The sequence below is a fragment of the Penicillium manginii genome (assembly GCF_028828005.1).
Source record: "Penicillium manginii strain IBT 31320 chromosome Unknown utg000002l:1.0-5564898.0:1.0-5567710.0, whole genome shotgun sequence".
NCBI classification, from domain to species: domain Eukaryota; kingdom Fungi; phylum Ascomycota; class Eurotiomycetes; order Eurotiales; family Aspergillaceae; genus Penicillium; species Penicillium manginii.
Genome location: NW_026643103.1, coordinates 3,233,017 through 3,248,468, shown reverse-complemented (window position 1 = coordinate 3,248,468; position 15,452 = coordinate 3,233,017). Strand labels below are relative to the sequence as shown.

At 50.3% G+C, this 15,452-nt stretch overlaps 6 protein-coding genes across 6 annotated transcripts; 3 read left to right on the top strand and 3 right to left on the bottom strand.

The window, feature by feature from the left end:
* Positions 1-214: 214 nt before the first annotated feature.
* N7533_002492 (TCP11 family protein) lies at positions 215-2,200 on the top strand (the record flags this gene model as incomplete). Its single annotated transcript, XM_057099142.1, has 2 exons — positions 215-1,129; positions 1,181-2,200. 2 exons carry the CDS (start codon positions 215-217, stop codon positions 2,198-2,200), a joined length of 1,935 nt encoding a protein of 644 aa, XP_056964278.1.
* Positions 2,201-2,941: 741 nt separating this feature from the next.
* Positions 2,942-4,180, top strand: N7533_002491 (uncharacterized protein; the record flags this gene model as incomplete). The annotated part of the gene is made up of 1 exon (XM_057099141.1): positions 2,942-4,180. The coding sequence occupies one exon, from the start codon at positions 2,942-2,944 to the stop codon at positions 4,178-4,180; it is 1,239 nt and encodes a 412-aa protein (XP_056964277.1).
* A 1,065-nt stretch (positions 4,181-5,245) lies between these two features.
* Positions 5,246-6,603, bottom strand: N7533_002490 (uncharacterized protein; the record flags this gene model as incomplete). The annotated part of the gene is made up of 3 exons (XM_057099140.1): positions 5,246-5,635; positions 5,692-5,925; positions 5,986-6,603. The coding sequence occupies 3 exons, from the start codon at positions 6,601-6,603 to the stop codon at positions 5,246-5,248; spliced, it is 1,242 nt and encodes a 413-aa protein (XP_056964276.1).
* A 3,212-nt stretch (positions 6,604-9,815) lies between these two features.
* Positions 9,816-11,596, top strand: N7533_002489 (sulfite oxidase; the record flags this gene model as incomplete). The annotated part of the gene is made up of 2 exons (XM_057099139.1): positions 9,816-10,036; positions 10,120-11,596. 2 exons carry the CDS (start codon positions 9,816-9,818, stop codon positions 11,594-11,596), a joined length of 1,698 nt encoding a protein of 565 aa, XP_056964275.1.
* A 373-nt stretch (positions 11,597-11,969) lies between these two features.
* Positions 11,970-12,383, bottom strand: N7533_002488 (EthD domain-containing protein; the record flags this gene model as incomplete). Its single annotated transcript, XM_057099138.1, has 1 exon — positions 11,970-12,383. The coding sequence occupies one exon, from the start codon at positions 12,381-12,383 to the stop codon at positions 11,970-11,972; it is 414 nt and encodes a 137-aa protein (XP_056964274.1).
* A 571-nt stretch (positions 12,384-12,954) lies between these two features.
* N7533_002487 (cytochrome P450) lies at positions 12,955-14,682 on the bottom strand (the record flags this gene model as incomplete). The annotated part of the gene is made up of 4 exons (XM_057099137.1): positions 12,955-13,074; positions 13,145-14,140; positions 14,222-14,418; positions 14,478-14,682. 4 exons carry the CDS (start codon positions 14,680-14,682, stop codon positions 12,955-12,957), a joined length of 1,518 nt encoding a protein of 505 aa, XP_056964273.1.
* Between the last annotated feature and the right edge of the window lie 770 nt (positions 14,683-15,452).

Below are 15,452 nucleotides of genomic sequence, written 5' to 3'. Positions count from 1 at the left end.
TTTCTTTCTCCTCCCTAGCCCTTGCGATTGCTGCGGGTAGGGGGTCAGAAATGGTGTAGGGTTGTCTAACCCGTCATACCTTAACACCCACCATCCCCTCCCCCCTTTCGCGTGGTCAAAAGAGTTCTTATCTAACGCGGGTTGGCAGAAATAATTAAAAAAAAGGAAAAAAAAAAGACTTGATTAAGTTAGATCTCGGGGAATTACCTTCGCGATGGATCTTCAAGGAACGAAAGAGGCACGGACGCAGGAGGAGGGTGCGGACGGTCCTTTGGATGCCTACGGGGCTGGAAGTGGACGTTCGAAAGAGTATCACAAGAACGAGGGGCGCGATTCTCACCACGAAAGTCCCGCTAATGTCCACCCACTTCGTCGTCGCCAGCCTCCGTTTGCTTATCCGCCTGGCGCTCGTTCATCTGCACCCGCTGTCAACTCATCGAGACCTCGTGACCCTTCGCCTTCTCCCGAGGCCATCAACATTCCACAGACCCTGGGACTCAGCTCTCGTGATCAACGCCTACTAAGTAGAGCCCGCCGACATCCGCCCGTTACGAAGAAGACGCTCAGTGAGCTTGACCTACCATGTATAATGAGCAACATCAACCTCCGTATGGACGCCAACTTCGACCGCGATTTGCATTTCAAGCCCGACCTCGACGGTGAGAAGGGAAGACGCAAGCGGAAGGATTCCGCCGACTACTGGGATTCGATGACATCGGAGATCACGATCTATAACTTTCAGGCTGCGCAGCCCGAATCGACTGAGGCTGGGGACTCGTCCAGTAGCCCTAGGGGAAGTGGGAAGCGCACGTTCGAGCCTCGCCTACCCGGCATGTTCGAGACCTTGCAGGAAGTCATCAAGACCCTTGTCCCAGAGCGAGATCACCCAAGTGTCATGCAAAATCTGGAGGTATCCCTACTTATGCAGCAGGTGCGCAAAGGCGTTCTGGATATGGTTGCGCTAGCCGGGTGGCTGGCGGCTCTTTTGAAAACACACTGCGCTCCGATGCGAGATGAGTGGGCGGATCGAATGGTTGAACAAATCACCGATGGCTCACAGTCACAAGATCCGAAAGAAATCGTCAATGGCCTACAAACACTGTTCGCCATTCTGGAGGCAATGAAGCTGGTAAGTTGATAACAATGTGGATATATTTGGATTCCTATTGACATGGACCAGGATGTGGCCAACCACCAAATACGAACTTTCCGAGTCTTGTTGATCGAAGATACTGTACCATTCTTGACCGAATATTTTGAAGGAAAGATCAATCAGGGAGGCATTCGGATCGAATCAGCCCGGCAATGGTACCTCTCAGCTCGGGATCGCGCGCTACAAGAAGACGAGCAGAAAAGCCCGACGTCCTCGCAGCCCGACGACATGAAGCCACTCAACGCCCTCTTCCGTGGAATATCCGACCAACTCCTCCAGTTCACTCCTCCAACTGAATTCCCTGAAACATTCCTCTTCGACTCAGACCGCCTCTGGCAGCTACGCAGTACTATCCAAAACCTGATAAACCTTGAGATCGCCTGGTATATTTTTGAGTCTTATGTGCACACCCAAAAGCGCTACCTCTCCGCTCGTGATGAAACATATACAACCTTCCGCACTCGCATTTGGTCCCTAATGGAAGATGGTATTGATCTAAGCAGCCGCGCCGGCAGTAGCACCGCGGCAGACGACGACGACCCAGACCTCCGGGGCGGCGCCCGCTGGCTCCAGAACATGCGCAGCATCGCGCTGGAGATCGCCCGCTTTGCTTGTGCCGCTTGCTGCCTGGATAATGTTGTCGCCGACGAAGTCATCACACCCATCGAGTCCGCCCTTGAATGGCACTTATCCAACGAGTCCGACCTCTTCCGCTATTTCCAAAATACCATGCGCGAGAAAATCTTGACTGCGACCATTACTTCGGCACGCAAATATCTCCCTCTTTCCCCGCTGGCTATATGCGAATCTCAACGCACAGGGCCACAGCCTCCCTCGACAGGTCCAGCGGCGCCTGCGCCTACTGCCTCGTCCTCTACGACTACCACCCCGGCCTCCTCGACCCAGTCTCTCTCACCACAGCAATATGATATTGATCGTATTGGTATGCGCCTTGCTCATATGGGAGTCCTGCATTGGCGCGTGTGGGCTCCTATTCTCTACCTTAAGGATGAGATTGCGGAGCTCGACCCCCCGGCTTTTATCTAAGCCTTGCATTTGTTTTATCTTGTTTGTTTTGCTTCTTTGCATGTGGGCATGGCATCTCTAGCTTGCATTGTCCTTTTGTTTTCTTTTGTCTTCAGCGTCCTCTGCATTTAAATTTGGTTCTACTGGCGTTTCTTCGGGCACTACACGGCGTTTCGGGTGTAGGATCTACTCAGGCCCATATACTGCTTTATTATTTGGAGGATTTACTTGTTCAAGTCAGTTATAGACCAGCGTTGCTTTGTGGAGATGGATCCCGGAAAAATGTATACATATTCGGCTCTCTCAATGTGGAACAACCATTTTTCGAACTTGACAATCTTCAGAACCATCAAGTTGAAGATTTTCAACTTGAAGAAGGTATCAAAATACGAAATACCCTAGATACTACGTGTCAATAGTACTTCCTTTGTCACTAGTCAACACTAGACCCGCCGCAAGCAGTCCGGGCCGAGCGCCGATCCGCGCGATCGGCATCGACCGCCTCACATTCGGCCTCACCTGCGAACTTCATTTCATCCCTTCCAACCAGCCCCCCTCGGGCATTCGCATTCGCATTCGCAATCACCCTCACACCTGAACCACGATTCCAAGAATACACACCATGCTCCGATCGGACCGATCGGAATTCCCCAAACCCCCACACCAATAACCCTCTCCGAGCTCTTCCCCGCAAATCACAACTCAAGAATCTCAATCGCCGGACCAGGCAAAACAAAAACACGCTCCACAGCCACCGCAACCATGCGCCCCTCCCTCACCCTCCTCCAAGTCGCTAGTACCGTCACCTCTGCCCCAAGCCCATGGCAAGCAAGCTGGCTCCTAGGCCAGCGTCTAGCAACATTACAAAAACTCGCCCGCGCAACGGGAATACCAAGCACCGGGACGCGAAAGGTACTAGCAGAGCGCATCGGAGAGGCCCTCGATCTACAAAGCGCTGGTCGCACGACGAATGTCGAGTTCGAGAAGAAGACTGGTGCATTGAGTGTGTTGAGCATTGATATGGGGATTCAGAATCTGGCGTTTGCACACCTTAGGGTTGAGAGGCCTTTTCATGGCATTGAGAAGGGTGCTAATGGCGGCGGTATGTCGAGGCCGGAACTTACGGCTTGGAGACGGTTGCCTTTGTCGGATATTGCTACGTTGGGGGAGAACCGTGCTGGTACGTCGCCAACGTCTAAGGATGGGTCTGCGGGTGAATTGGCTTTGAAACAGTCATCTGTGGCGATATCAGAGTCTGGGCTAGCAACCGAGTCCGGTTCCAAGTCTGAAGACTCGAATTTGGATTTAGATGCCGACGACGAAACTGCTAAAAAGAAAACACCCTCCTTCGATCTGCCACACTACGCCGAAACAGCACACACCCTCCTCCACACCCTCGTCGCCATGTACAAACCAACGCACATCCTCATCGAGCGCCAGCGTTTCCGCTCCGGAAGCTCTAGCCACGTACAAGAGTGGACGTTACGGGTCGGACTCTTCGAAGCAATGCTCTACGCTGCGCTAGAAGCCATGAAGAAAGAGCGCGGTGGGAATCTGGCCGGCGTCGGCGTTTACGGAATTGAACCGAAGCGCGTGGTGCAGTACTGGGGCGAGAAAGAGCCTGGCTTCACTAATGTTGAAGAAGGCGATGATAAGAAGCGGAAGCCGACGAGTCGGGAAGTTAAGAAGACTAAGATCGATACTGTGGCGAGGTGGTTGGAGGCGGCGCTTTCTGAGTCCGAGACTGCGCTGGCGGCTAGTTCGAATCGAAAAATTGAGCTGCTGGGTGAACCTTCGCCTCCTAGGACTCTGGCTGAGGCGTATCTGGCGCGACTTCGGACTGGTGTGAAGCGTGGACCGAAGGTCGTGCCGGTGCTGAAGGACTTGACTAAGCTGGACGATCTGGCGGATTGTTTGCTGCAGGGCGTTACTTGGGTTGAATGGATGCGCATGCGCGAGTTGGTGCTTCGGAAAGGGGTGGTCGCTATAGAAGAGAATTGAGGTGGTGAGGCCTTGGTACATATCTTGCAAGGTGGTCGTGTATGATAATGGATATTTTGTATAAAATATAGAGTTAGTTCAGATAGATGAGTGGTAATATTGACCATCGAAGGATAGGGCTGAGCCCGTGTGGTCCATTGGCATTGGTAGTGTTATACTAATGTACGAGGTTTTATCTCGGTCCGGAGGATCGGCGATGATCGACAGGTCCGTGGATCAACCGAGACTTAAACTCCACCATGTCTACGGAGTATATCTGAGGTAGAAACACAATGTTACATGCTTCATGGTGGGCAGCTTGGAGGTCAATGGCTACTCCGGGTCTCTTTCTACCATTGGGTGTTGGATGGTCCCACAACTTGAACGATCTTATCAAGGCGCAGCAGTACCACGGTACCCCATCATGCATATATTGTACTACAGAAGCTTATTTTCTACACAGGTCATAGAACAGAGAGTGATGCGAAATACGAAAGGCGTACATGAGCAAAGTAAACTAAATCATTTTGTACAAGAAGTTGGATGTGCAGCAACATTGATTCCTTTGCAGCTCAACGCAACCGAAGAAAAGAAAATAACACCGAAAAACAAAAATGTCCTCACCCATTCACCTGTCAAGATACGAGAAAGTCCTTTCCGAGTCCCTATTGGGGAATGACAAAAAAAACATAAGTGGGATGAAAAAAAAAAGGTCATTCTCATTGGGAGAAATGAAAAGAAGGGTAAAAGAGACGCATAGATCTCAACGATATCATCGAGGAGAACCAAGCAAAAGAAGAATCAAGTTAAAAAGCCTCTTTTCAATAGAAAAAGGAAGGCTCGGTGTAGATCAGAAGTAAAATGACCAGAAATGTGAAAAAAAAAGAAGTATACCGGGCTAGGCTAGTCCGCTTTTACCACAAAGACCCAAGTGTCGTGTCTTGTAGCAGAGATAGGTACAACACCAGCACGCAGCTGTACTTGAAGAAAATACTTGAAAAAGAAACGCTCTCATATCATTGGCCGGTGTTCGTGTCAGGCTATTGCTGAATGAGGGACTCTATCAGACATCCGCAAGTCTATGGCTTAGAAGAGGCGGGCGAGACGGGCGAAGAAGCCGGTGGCCTCGGGCTTCTGGGGCTGAGCGGGGCTGGAGGAAGGCGAGCCGCTGGGGATTGGCAGGATGGTGGCAGCTCCAGGGACGTAGGGAACGGAGGTAGTTGCGTGGCCAGGGGCCGCGGAGATGGGACGGCGAGTGAAAGAGGGCGTGGGGCGGCCGCTGCTGCTGGGGATAGCAGAGCTGGAGGGAGTGAAGGTCGCGCTGGTGGTCTCAGTTGCAGGGACAGTGGTAGTCTCATCACCCGAGTCGCCGTTGCCGTTGCCATTGCCGTTGCCATGGCCGTGGTGGCCGTTGCCGTTGCCGCTGCCTTGCTGGTGGTTGTTGGCGTCAGGAGCAGTGGTGGCGGTAGTACCGTCCTGTGAAGTAATGTTAGTTTATAGATGATCAATTGTGGGGTTTCGTTAGTACATACAGCAGTAACGGTCTCGGTAGCAGTCACAGTGACGGTGACAGCACCACACTCGCCAGAGCCAGAGCCATTGCCGGCGGCAGCAGAGCTGGTGGGGACCTCGACAACAGTGAGGGTCTTGGTGGTGGTGGAGTGCAGGGTGGAGGTGACGGTTGAGGTTCCCTCAGCCTCATCAGATCCAGTGGCCTGATTGTGGTTCTGGCCACCGGGGGTCTCCAGGGCATCGCCGCTCTCGGTCTTTCTCAATGTTAGCAAATTGATCTTGGAAATCAGGTCTGTATATCAAGAGATACTCACGGCAGTGACGGTGTGGTGGTTGGTAGCAGTGCGCCAGATGGTGGTGGTCACAACGCTGGCGGTCGAACCGGTGCCAGTTGTGTAGGTCACAACAACAGGAGTCGAGATAGGTGCGGAAGTGGGCGAGACAACAGGGCTCGAGCTGGGACGTCCAGTGACGTTGGGACGGGAGGTGTGGATGGTCCAGGGAGCAGACGAGCTAGGCTTTCCAGAGGGAGAACCGGAGGGAATACCAGAGGGAGCAGCACCGGAGGGAGCAGCACCAGAAGGAGCACCAGAAGGAGCACCAGAGGGAACACCAGATGGGATTCCAGAGGGAATACCGGAGGGGATTCCAGATGGGGCAGCACCGGAGGGAGCAGCGCCAGAGGGAGCAGCACCAGAGGGAGCACCAGAGGGAGCACCGGGGACAGACTCAGAAGGAGCAGGAACAGCAGGCTCTGAGGGTGACTGAGTCTGGACGGGCTCGGGGACGGGTGTCACGTATTGAGTCAGGGTTTGAGGCAGACCGGAGCCGCGAGCACGCAAGTGACGAGCGTGCATATCGTGAAGATCGGCTTCACCAACAGCAGCCATCGCGGCAACCAGTGCCAGGGCGAGCTTGTTCATTCCGTGCATTTTGAAATGGGTGCAAAAATCTCAAGGACAGTCAATGTCGGGAGAATGAGTGTAGATGGTTCAAGGATTGAACTTGGAAACTGTGAATTCAGCGAGAGAAAGTGAATGAATGTGGGCGAAGTCGATTCGCGTTGAAAAGAGTGAATATTCTCTAAAGGAAGAGAAAAGAAGAAACGAAGAGATGGAAAGCACAGCTTGATGAAGAAAAGAAAAGAAGAGAGAAGGGAAAAAGAGATGAGATGAAGCAGGCAGAGAGTTAATTAATCAGGCCCACTTCATTCTACTCTATCAGGTGTAAACTATAGTGTAAAGTATACGGATTATAGTACCGAGTATAGTACTCTGTATAGTGCTCTGTATAGAGGTAGAGTGTAAAGTATACGGTAATTATCAAAGGAACTTCCCATCTCCACCACCTCCTCCTCCACCTCCACTCACTACACCCCTTCATCACCCAGCACTAGCTTCACCCCAGCACCGCAACTACAACACTCTCTGTATGGAAGATACGAAGAATACTTCCGAGTGGATCGCCCCACTGCCAGGCACAGAAACACGGACCCAGCCCAATCAGCCCCCCCCAGCCGCCATCTCAACTGGACCTTTAATCTCACCTCGCCAGCCTTGGAATTCCTCCTAGCGAATAGGCGAGGTCGGTGTCGTCCATGACAGCCAGAGTGGCGCAATGTCGTCCAATTTTTCCGGTTTGTACTTTTCGGTCGGACAACATCGTGTTGGGTGACACCATTGTCAAACGGCGTACGGAACACAGCAGCATGGAACACGGAGTAAACCATCCTCCCCCACCTGCAATTCCTCCCCCCCTCAAGAACTATTTCTACAATTCCCGAGGAACCATCATCGCCCGGTTGCTTCAGGTTGAGTCGCTTTAGTACACTGTTACGATCAGTTTGACTCCTGACACTCACCTCCTACCCTCATTTCGCCCGTCCAGTTCATCCACATCCAAGGGCCCGGTTGTTGCAGCCACCGTTTCAGTGTTTCACCAGAGGGTAATCGGTGTGTCCGCCCGAGCGACCGTTTCACATTGAATATGAGACCCCGCCACCCATCTCGGCCCAGGGTCCGCTTTGTACTTCCCCCCCTGGAGATGATGATAGACACAGCGGCTCAGCATCGGGCACGTTCTGGACTCATCTCATCCTCCATCTCTTGCCCTGGATCCCACTGGATCCCACTGCGGGAGCCTGGGGTAGATGAAGTTCCAAAGATTCTACAAATGCCGCGCCCGTCTCGCCCGTGCGGCCCGGTGGGGACCACCTGGGATGCCGGGACTTTGGACGCATCCCTGGACTGGCCATTTGATCTGGACTCTTCTACTCCGTAGCAATCTGAATGATAGATTGAACACGGCTCATAAAAGGCAGGACAGGGCTGATCCGCGGCTGATATGAGATGAGATGAGAGATCCTTCGTTTACCACAATCTGCCTCCTTCCCGGGCGCCAACGCCCAGGCCAGACATGCTCCACTCGGACCCTGCTCTGTGTAGTTATCTTAGCACTGTCACTGGCAAAGCTCTACAAATTGGCGTGAGGCTATCACGTCACAATCTCAAATCCTCAATTTATTCGATGAGCAAAACGACGGCCTAATTCACGCAACTCAATTTTCATTTCGTCATTGGCTGGGAAATGATGACTGGTCTACATTTCCTGCTCGCCCCCAACCCCCCCTTTTAGAAATGTTTTATTGTTCTTTTTCGCAGGGTCCAGCCGAACATACGGAGAAGCTTTGCAAGGTGAAACACCAGCACCCACGTTTTTTTTCAATCCGGCCTTTCGCAATACCAGGGGCAAAAACAAAATATCCAGCACCCCCTCCTCCGGTTTGAAGTGTCTTGTTCATCGAAATGTCTTGAATTCGAACATCGATCTAAAACCGTTCCAGCAACTTTTGTGCCTATCGTGACAGGGGTTCTTTGAAGTTCCTTGCGGGGTTGGGTCGAGTCGGGCGCTCGCGGCCGCGATCACAGTCTTTTCGCTATTGTTTCGCCAGCGCATCGTCGAGAAGTATCGTCGATCATGTCTCCGAAATTGTTTGTCGACATTCTTGCTTCGAAACAGACTATCGTAAGCGAAGATATCGTCGGTCCCATCGTTCGTCGCCGGGACCCGTAATAGCCATGGAGCTAGCCTCTCGCCAAGGTCAACTGTAACAGGGGTTGATCCATGAACTACTAAATATCTTAGCACCCGAGTGCACTTTTTTGGCTCGCTGATTCGCTGATTCGCTTTCAAATTTGGCGTTGAAGCTCCATTTGCATATTTCAACGAAAATACTACGATCGCAAATGACCACTGACCCTCGAACCATACGAACCAATCTGCTCTTAGATCCGAGCTTGAATACCTAGAGTACGGGCTCTAAATTGACTCGAATTATCATATCTCCTGATTACCCCTTTCGACAATACTAGGCATTGCCAATGAATACACATAGACTTTGCAGCTCGGACTCGGACACGGACACGGACAAGCTTCCCAACAGTATTAAACAAACATTACCGATCTGAGGCCAGCCTGACCCCTAAGATTATTGCTACAACTACTAGTATAGATGGTCGCAAGTATTGGCCATCGGAGACTGAGAGATGGCACTACGACTGTTGCGGGTGAATTTGCCAGCCACCAGGAATGTTGTAGAAACTCTATACCGTCCACCACTCCAAATGCAATCGGAAGGGATGGGATAAGCACTTCGATCACCGCAAAAGGCGAGGAATCATGAGGGCACACATCCGCATTTAGTTCCATTGAGCGATTTTCAAGCCATGGAGTTTCTTGTAGTATGAAGCCTTGGTCTATCGGGATCTGACGTTCTCTGCGAATGTGTTCGATCTCAGCACTTTCTAGAGACTTGTGTACATCGCAAACAATGCTAATCCCAACCCAACTACAAGATATAGATCCCAATGGCCCTTGACTTTATTAGAATATCCATTGGCTGATATTCCTAGACGATCTGACTACCAGTGCAGAATTTCGGCCGGATTTTCAATCCGAACCATGGAAGAACAAGGGTGCAACTGATATAGTTCAGCCAAAAGTCGTGAGGTCATTCCAATACTAAATGCGGGCAACCAAAACATTCCAAGGACTAGAATAAATCTCTCTACATGGCCGCAGAGTCTCTATATTCCTCTAAGACATCACACTGAATTTCTTCTTCCAATCTTCAGTTATCGCCAATATGTCGGTCAAGGCGTCACTGGATACGGCTAACCGCCCTGATGAGTGGATGATCGAGCAGGGCATGGCTGGTCACAAACTACCAATTCTTGATCAGAGTGGCCGGGAAACTGTTCACATTTATCCGCCTAAATCACGCAAGGCTTTCAAAGATGAAGAGGCCATTGCTTCGGTTGGAGATCCCAATAAATTGTTTAAGCGGGAGCGAGTTGGATGGAAAGGGTATGTTCAAACCGTCGAGTGCAATTGGGTCATTTTCCTCCTTCATAGTTGAAGAGTACTAAAAACGGCAATTTCTTGCGCAGATACGTCGAATGGGAAGAATTCCCCGAGAAGAAAGCAAGCGCCCACAAGCTTCTCGCCTCTCAAAGCTTCCCGGACAGTCCGGATTTCATGTTCGGTCCAATTCCTGGGACGAACCCCGTTCTACCCGGAGATGACTTCGTGGCCTGGCATGAAGCAATTGGTGGGGAATTGACACCCGTCCCTGAAGACTCATGGCAAACTGTGCTACAGGAGAAGCACCCAGACATGCTGCATCTTCTGAAATTCCCTTACAATGGCGAACCTCCGAAACGACTGGTTACTTCCAAAGCTATCACGCCAAATCCCCTCCACTTCGTTCGAAACCATGGTGGCATTCCGATAATTGATAAGGACAAGTGGGACCTCTCACTTGATGGGCTGGTACAAACACCGAAACGATTCTCCCTGGATGACTTGATGGATGAGAATCGCTTTCCTCGAATCGAAAAGACAGTGACGATGCAGTGCTCGGGAACTCGCCGGATCGAGCAGATCGGGCTTTACGGTGGCCAGGGTGATGAGGTTCCCCAAGCTCCTTGGGCTGAAGGTGCAATCGGTACAGCGCGGTATGTGGGCGTCAGCTTGAAGAAGCTTATCAAGGAATGCGGAGGACTTGTCAATTCTGCGAAACATCTCGAGCTCTACGGAGCTGAGACATATGTAAAAGATCTCGAGGTTGGCAACTACGTTGTCAGCGTGCCTTGGTCAAAGGTCAAAGCAAACGAAGTCCTCCTAGTCTGGGAAATGAACGGCGAGCCACTACCCAAGATCCACGGGTATCCTCTGCGGGTGATTGTTCTGGGATATATTGGTGCCCGCAGTGTCAAATGGCTATATCGAATCAAAGCCATCAAAGATACCTCTCGTGCTCCGGTCCAAGCCAGAGAGTACCTCTACTTCAACCAGCAGGTGGGCAAGTACAACCTCCGCCCGACTGACGGTATCCAGATTCAGGAGATGCCGGTCAGTTCGGCGATCATGTCCCCCTGGACAAAGCAAGCAGTTATCCACGTGGGGAAAATTCGCTGTAAGGGCTGGGCATATTCTGGTGGTGGCCGATGGCCTGAGCGAGTGGAATTATCTGCAGATGGAGGCTTCACCTGGTACGAAGTGCCGGCAGAGAATATGTCTAAGAAAGGTCGTTGGACCTGGCGAACGTGGGAGATCGACCTTCCATGCGAAGTTGAAGGTTGGATTGAGATCGTCTGTCGGTGCTGGGATAACTCGCTAAACACCCAGCCGCTGAATATTCGTGCAGCATGGAACTGGGGGCTGCATGTTACTTCTTCCGCCCATCGAATTAAGGTCTACAGTATTAATAAGAGTCGGGAAATTACGAGGAAAAGATTGGATAAATATGATCAAATGGGTGTACCATTGGCTCCGCTGACCCGCTACGAGATCATGCCTATTCAAAATGCCGATGAGTATGAAGTGTTTTGGAATACACATGACCCGCGAGATGTGGATGACTAAAATCAAATGGAGATCGAAGTGTGTCTTCTTATCTCGTTAATCTGATATTATTTCCGTTTTGATTTCTCTATATTGGAATTCGTGATTATTGGTGATGGTCTAGCCCCTTTTCTAGGCAGCAAAAATTCCTTGTCAAGTTTTAATTAAGCTAGCGATCCTTCGGACATTCAAACTAATTGAGCACTTTACTTAGGGGTAAATTGAAGGCAGTATTTAGCCAGTGTGCCTAATTAATTTTCGAACGATGGGTACCAGACTAAGCATATGAGCAATTTCATAAAATACCTCGGCGATTGCAAGTACTCTAGGATGGAATTTCACCATAGTACCATAACACAACAAAATATTCCACTGCTAGTTATCCCTCCCTGCTTCACTTCTTCGTTTCAATCGCTTCCCCCATCATCACAATCCCAGTCTTAGAGCGATCAAGGAACTTCTCCTCATCTGCAGCAATCTGGGTCGCTGCCTCTGGAGTCTGAGTCTTCGCTGCAAAGGCCGCAAGGGAAACTTGATTTGCGAATGTTAATTCTGCATAGGCGTCAAAGTCGAAATCTGCCTGTTGGCCAGCAAGTAAGATTGCGGGGGTTGTGGCATTGCGGGCGGATGCCTCATAGCGGGGTGTCTCAAAGGAGTGGCGAGCAACATATGTTCGTTTATGCGAGAGCGGGAAATCATCAGCGGTCAGGCGTTTGAGAAGCTCAACATGCGCTTCGTAGTGTTTCTTGAAATCTTCAACTGAGAGACCCGGCTTGCGATAGGCGTGGATGAGGGCGGTGACGGTCATTTTTCGCGTCGGAATGATGGCTCTTCTTCCAAATTTGAAGTTCTGGGAGAAACTCCAACTGAAAGGAAGATGAGACTGAGTAACCTGAAGTTTTATTTCGTGGGCGGGGTATTGATCAGTGGGGAAATCTCGCGAGCGCCTCAAACTTGGAGATAAACAAAGGCGTGGGGGGCCAGGGCTGCGTCCATGGACACCACGCTATACTCCCCGATTGGGTCACACCCGGGCGGTTATTCCAAGTGCTTGCTGCCCAGTGAAGACTCGGAGGTCTTGAGTCTGAAGGCTTTGAGTCACAAAAATCCAGTGTACGTATTCAAGTTGTAGATCGAATTTCAATTAGGACTCATATTTGACATCAAAACTAAATCTGCCAAGACGGCATCAACAACCCTGAGTATTATTCTTTGTTGCTACCATCACCCTATCCAAAATCACCGCTTCTTTCCACTTTAAGAATGATCTCAGTTTGGTCCAATAATTCAAACACCACAGAGATTACCAAACCAAAGATGGTCTTGAACACGTACTTTAGAATTCAGCCTATATCGCCTCTATGCTTGATTGAGATAAGCTAGGTACTACGCTCTATAATCTGTGTCCACATATCTGAGATCGCAAAAAGCCCAAGATAATTCTTCACGTCCCAGGGACGCGTCGGGTTGATAAGTGACAAGTCAAAATTCCGGAAGAGCTGCGTGCAAGATTCAAAATTTATCAGTTCAAGCACTTCCAAGTTTCCAGCTGGAAGGTCGGTATCTCACCTCGAATATCAATTTTCCAATCTCTATGTCAGCCACGGTTTTGCCCAAACAACGGTACTTTCCATAGCCGAATATAAGCTCGTTTGTGCGGACCATATCGTTCAGTTTAGCAGGATCTGACTCGAACCATCTCTCTGGCCGGAAAACCTTGGCGTCTTTGCCGTATATCTTTTCGCTGTGGTGCATAGAGTAGGCGGAATATCCAATGCAAGAACCGCCGGGCAAGAATACACTCTCCCCATCAACTATAACAGTATCACCCCCAGGTGGGACATCACGCGAGAAAATGTTTGCCACGGGTGGCCAAACTCGGAGAGCTTCGCGGATAACGGCCTGCAGATATGGAAGTTGTTTAGTTTGACCGGTAGTAATGATGCCTTTGTTCGGTACAAGTCCACTAGCGACAGAATTGTCTATCTCATGCTGTAGCTTATGGTAGACCCGAGGGTTGGTCATTATGTGCAAGAGGGATCCACGAATGGCACCCGCCGTTGTATCGGAACCAGCGAGGATCTGCTCCAGGGCCTCGCTGCGTAATTCATCGCCAGACAGGCCGTGACGTATGAAAGAAGCCAGCATGTCGGATCGCTCATCGGTCTTGTTCGCAGCACGCCCATCGACAATTCGAAAACAGGCTGTCATCATCTTTCCAAAACCGTTTTGATCTTTGGGCGAGGCGGCCACAAATTTACCGATGAATGGTGCCTGGGTGAGCCAACTGAAGCCCATGGCGAGGGCGGTGTTTCCGATAGCAAGACCCTCTTCCAGCGATGATAGATAATTATCAACGTCCCGGTCGCTCTCCAGCATGCCGAAATTACTACCGAGACCAACACTGCTAATGACATCGAGAGTGAAGTACTGGACCTTTTTAGCCAAGTCCATGGGCGCCGTATGGTTACCAGATGAGACGTATTTGGTCCGGATAAGGTCTAGAAAATCTTGGACTCGCTCATCTATAGCCCCCTCGAGCTGGAGATTTTCTCTTCCGGAATACTGTATAATTTAAAATCGGTCAGAGAGGTGTTTTTCTTATGCTTCAAACAGCGAGACGGGACTCGGAAAGATGAATAGTACCCCTGGAGCCATCTGCTTCCTCCGTCGGTCGTGTTTGGTATTGTCCGTCTGAGTGAAAACATTATCTTTGCGATGCTCAATTCGCGCAGCGGTATAATACCAATCAGAACGTTTGTAGCCAGGCTTATTGTTGACATGCATCCAGACCTCCGGGTCGGACGTAATCAGCACCCGAGGTGCAACGCGGGCGATAGGGCCTATCTCATATTCAGAATGTGACTCGTCAAAGTGAACTCTTCCCAGGAGAGAAACATACCATATTTATTATTGACTTCAGCATACCACTCGTGGCAGTTGTGTCGAAGTAGTGCCAGGCTATGGGGCCAGTTCGAGATCCCAGTCCAGCGGGGACCCCGAAACTGGCGCAATTTGGCATAACTCGTAATCGTCTTGACGATCCAGAGGATCACCAAGCCACAAAACAATGTGGCAGCTGGACTGAATGCTATGTTTAGCCCCATGTTAATAATGCAGCGTGGCTGCAGTGGATGAAACGTTTATCTCCCTTTCCAGGGGTTTAGATTTCGCGCTCGGTATAAGGGGGGTTGAGAACTTGAATGCCTAGCGCGATTGAGAAATGGCTCGTTTAATATCGAGACTCTGTAATTGGACCTTTGAAGACATGACGGGTGACAAAACCCACCGGAGCGGTCCTAGTACTTTTGCTCATAGCGGGGTTGGATGAATTTTCCGGTGCAGAATGGAGTGGTGCAAGAGTGGTGCAATTGATTCAGTATGGCGTCTGGCCGCATGCAAGCTTGAAGTTAATTCTCTGCAGCCAATACATCCGCCGCCAATGAGCTGTGACTTTCAAGTATTATTGGTGGGGGCTTCGCGCTCAGAATAAAGTCCAAGGTCCCATATTCAAATGCGCCGAGTGTCTTGAGAATTAATGATTATTTGAAGATTGACAAGTACTAAATTCCCCGTACATCGTAACAGGGCTAGGGAATAGTACATCTTCACTGACAGCTCTAGATACTTAAAATCCTGCTGTTCTTTTTGAATTTTAATTTCCAAGGTTCAAGTGATTTAAGTTTCCAAAACCTTCATTTTTCTGGAATCTCGGGCTTCTCCACTTGCAAGGTTCGAGCGTCAGACCACTTGCGCAAGAGGGCATTATTACTGTACGACCACACCTGGGCACTAGTTAGTTAGTACTAGGTAGCTACTAACAGTGCTCAGGTGGTCCTAGGTACTATTAGTACATACTAGTAGGTATTATACTATA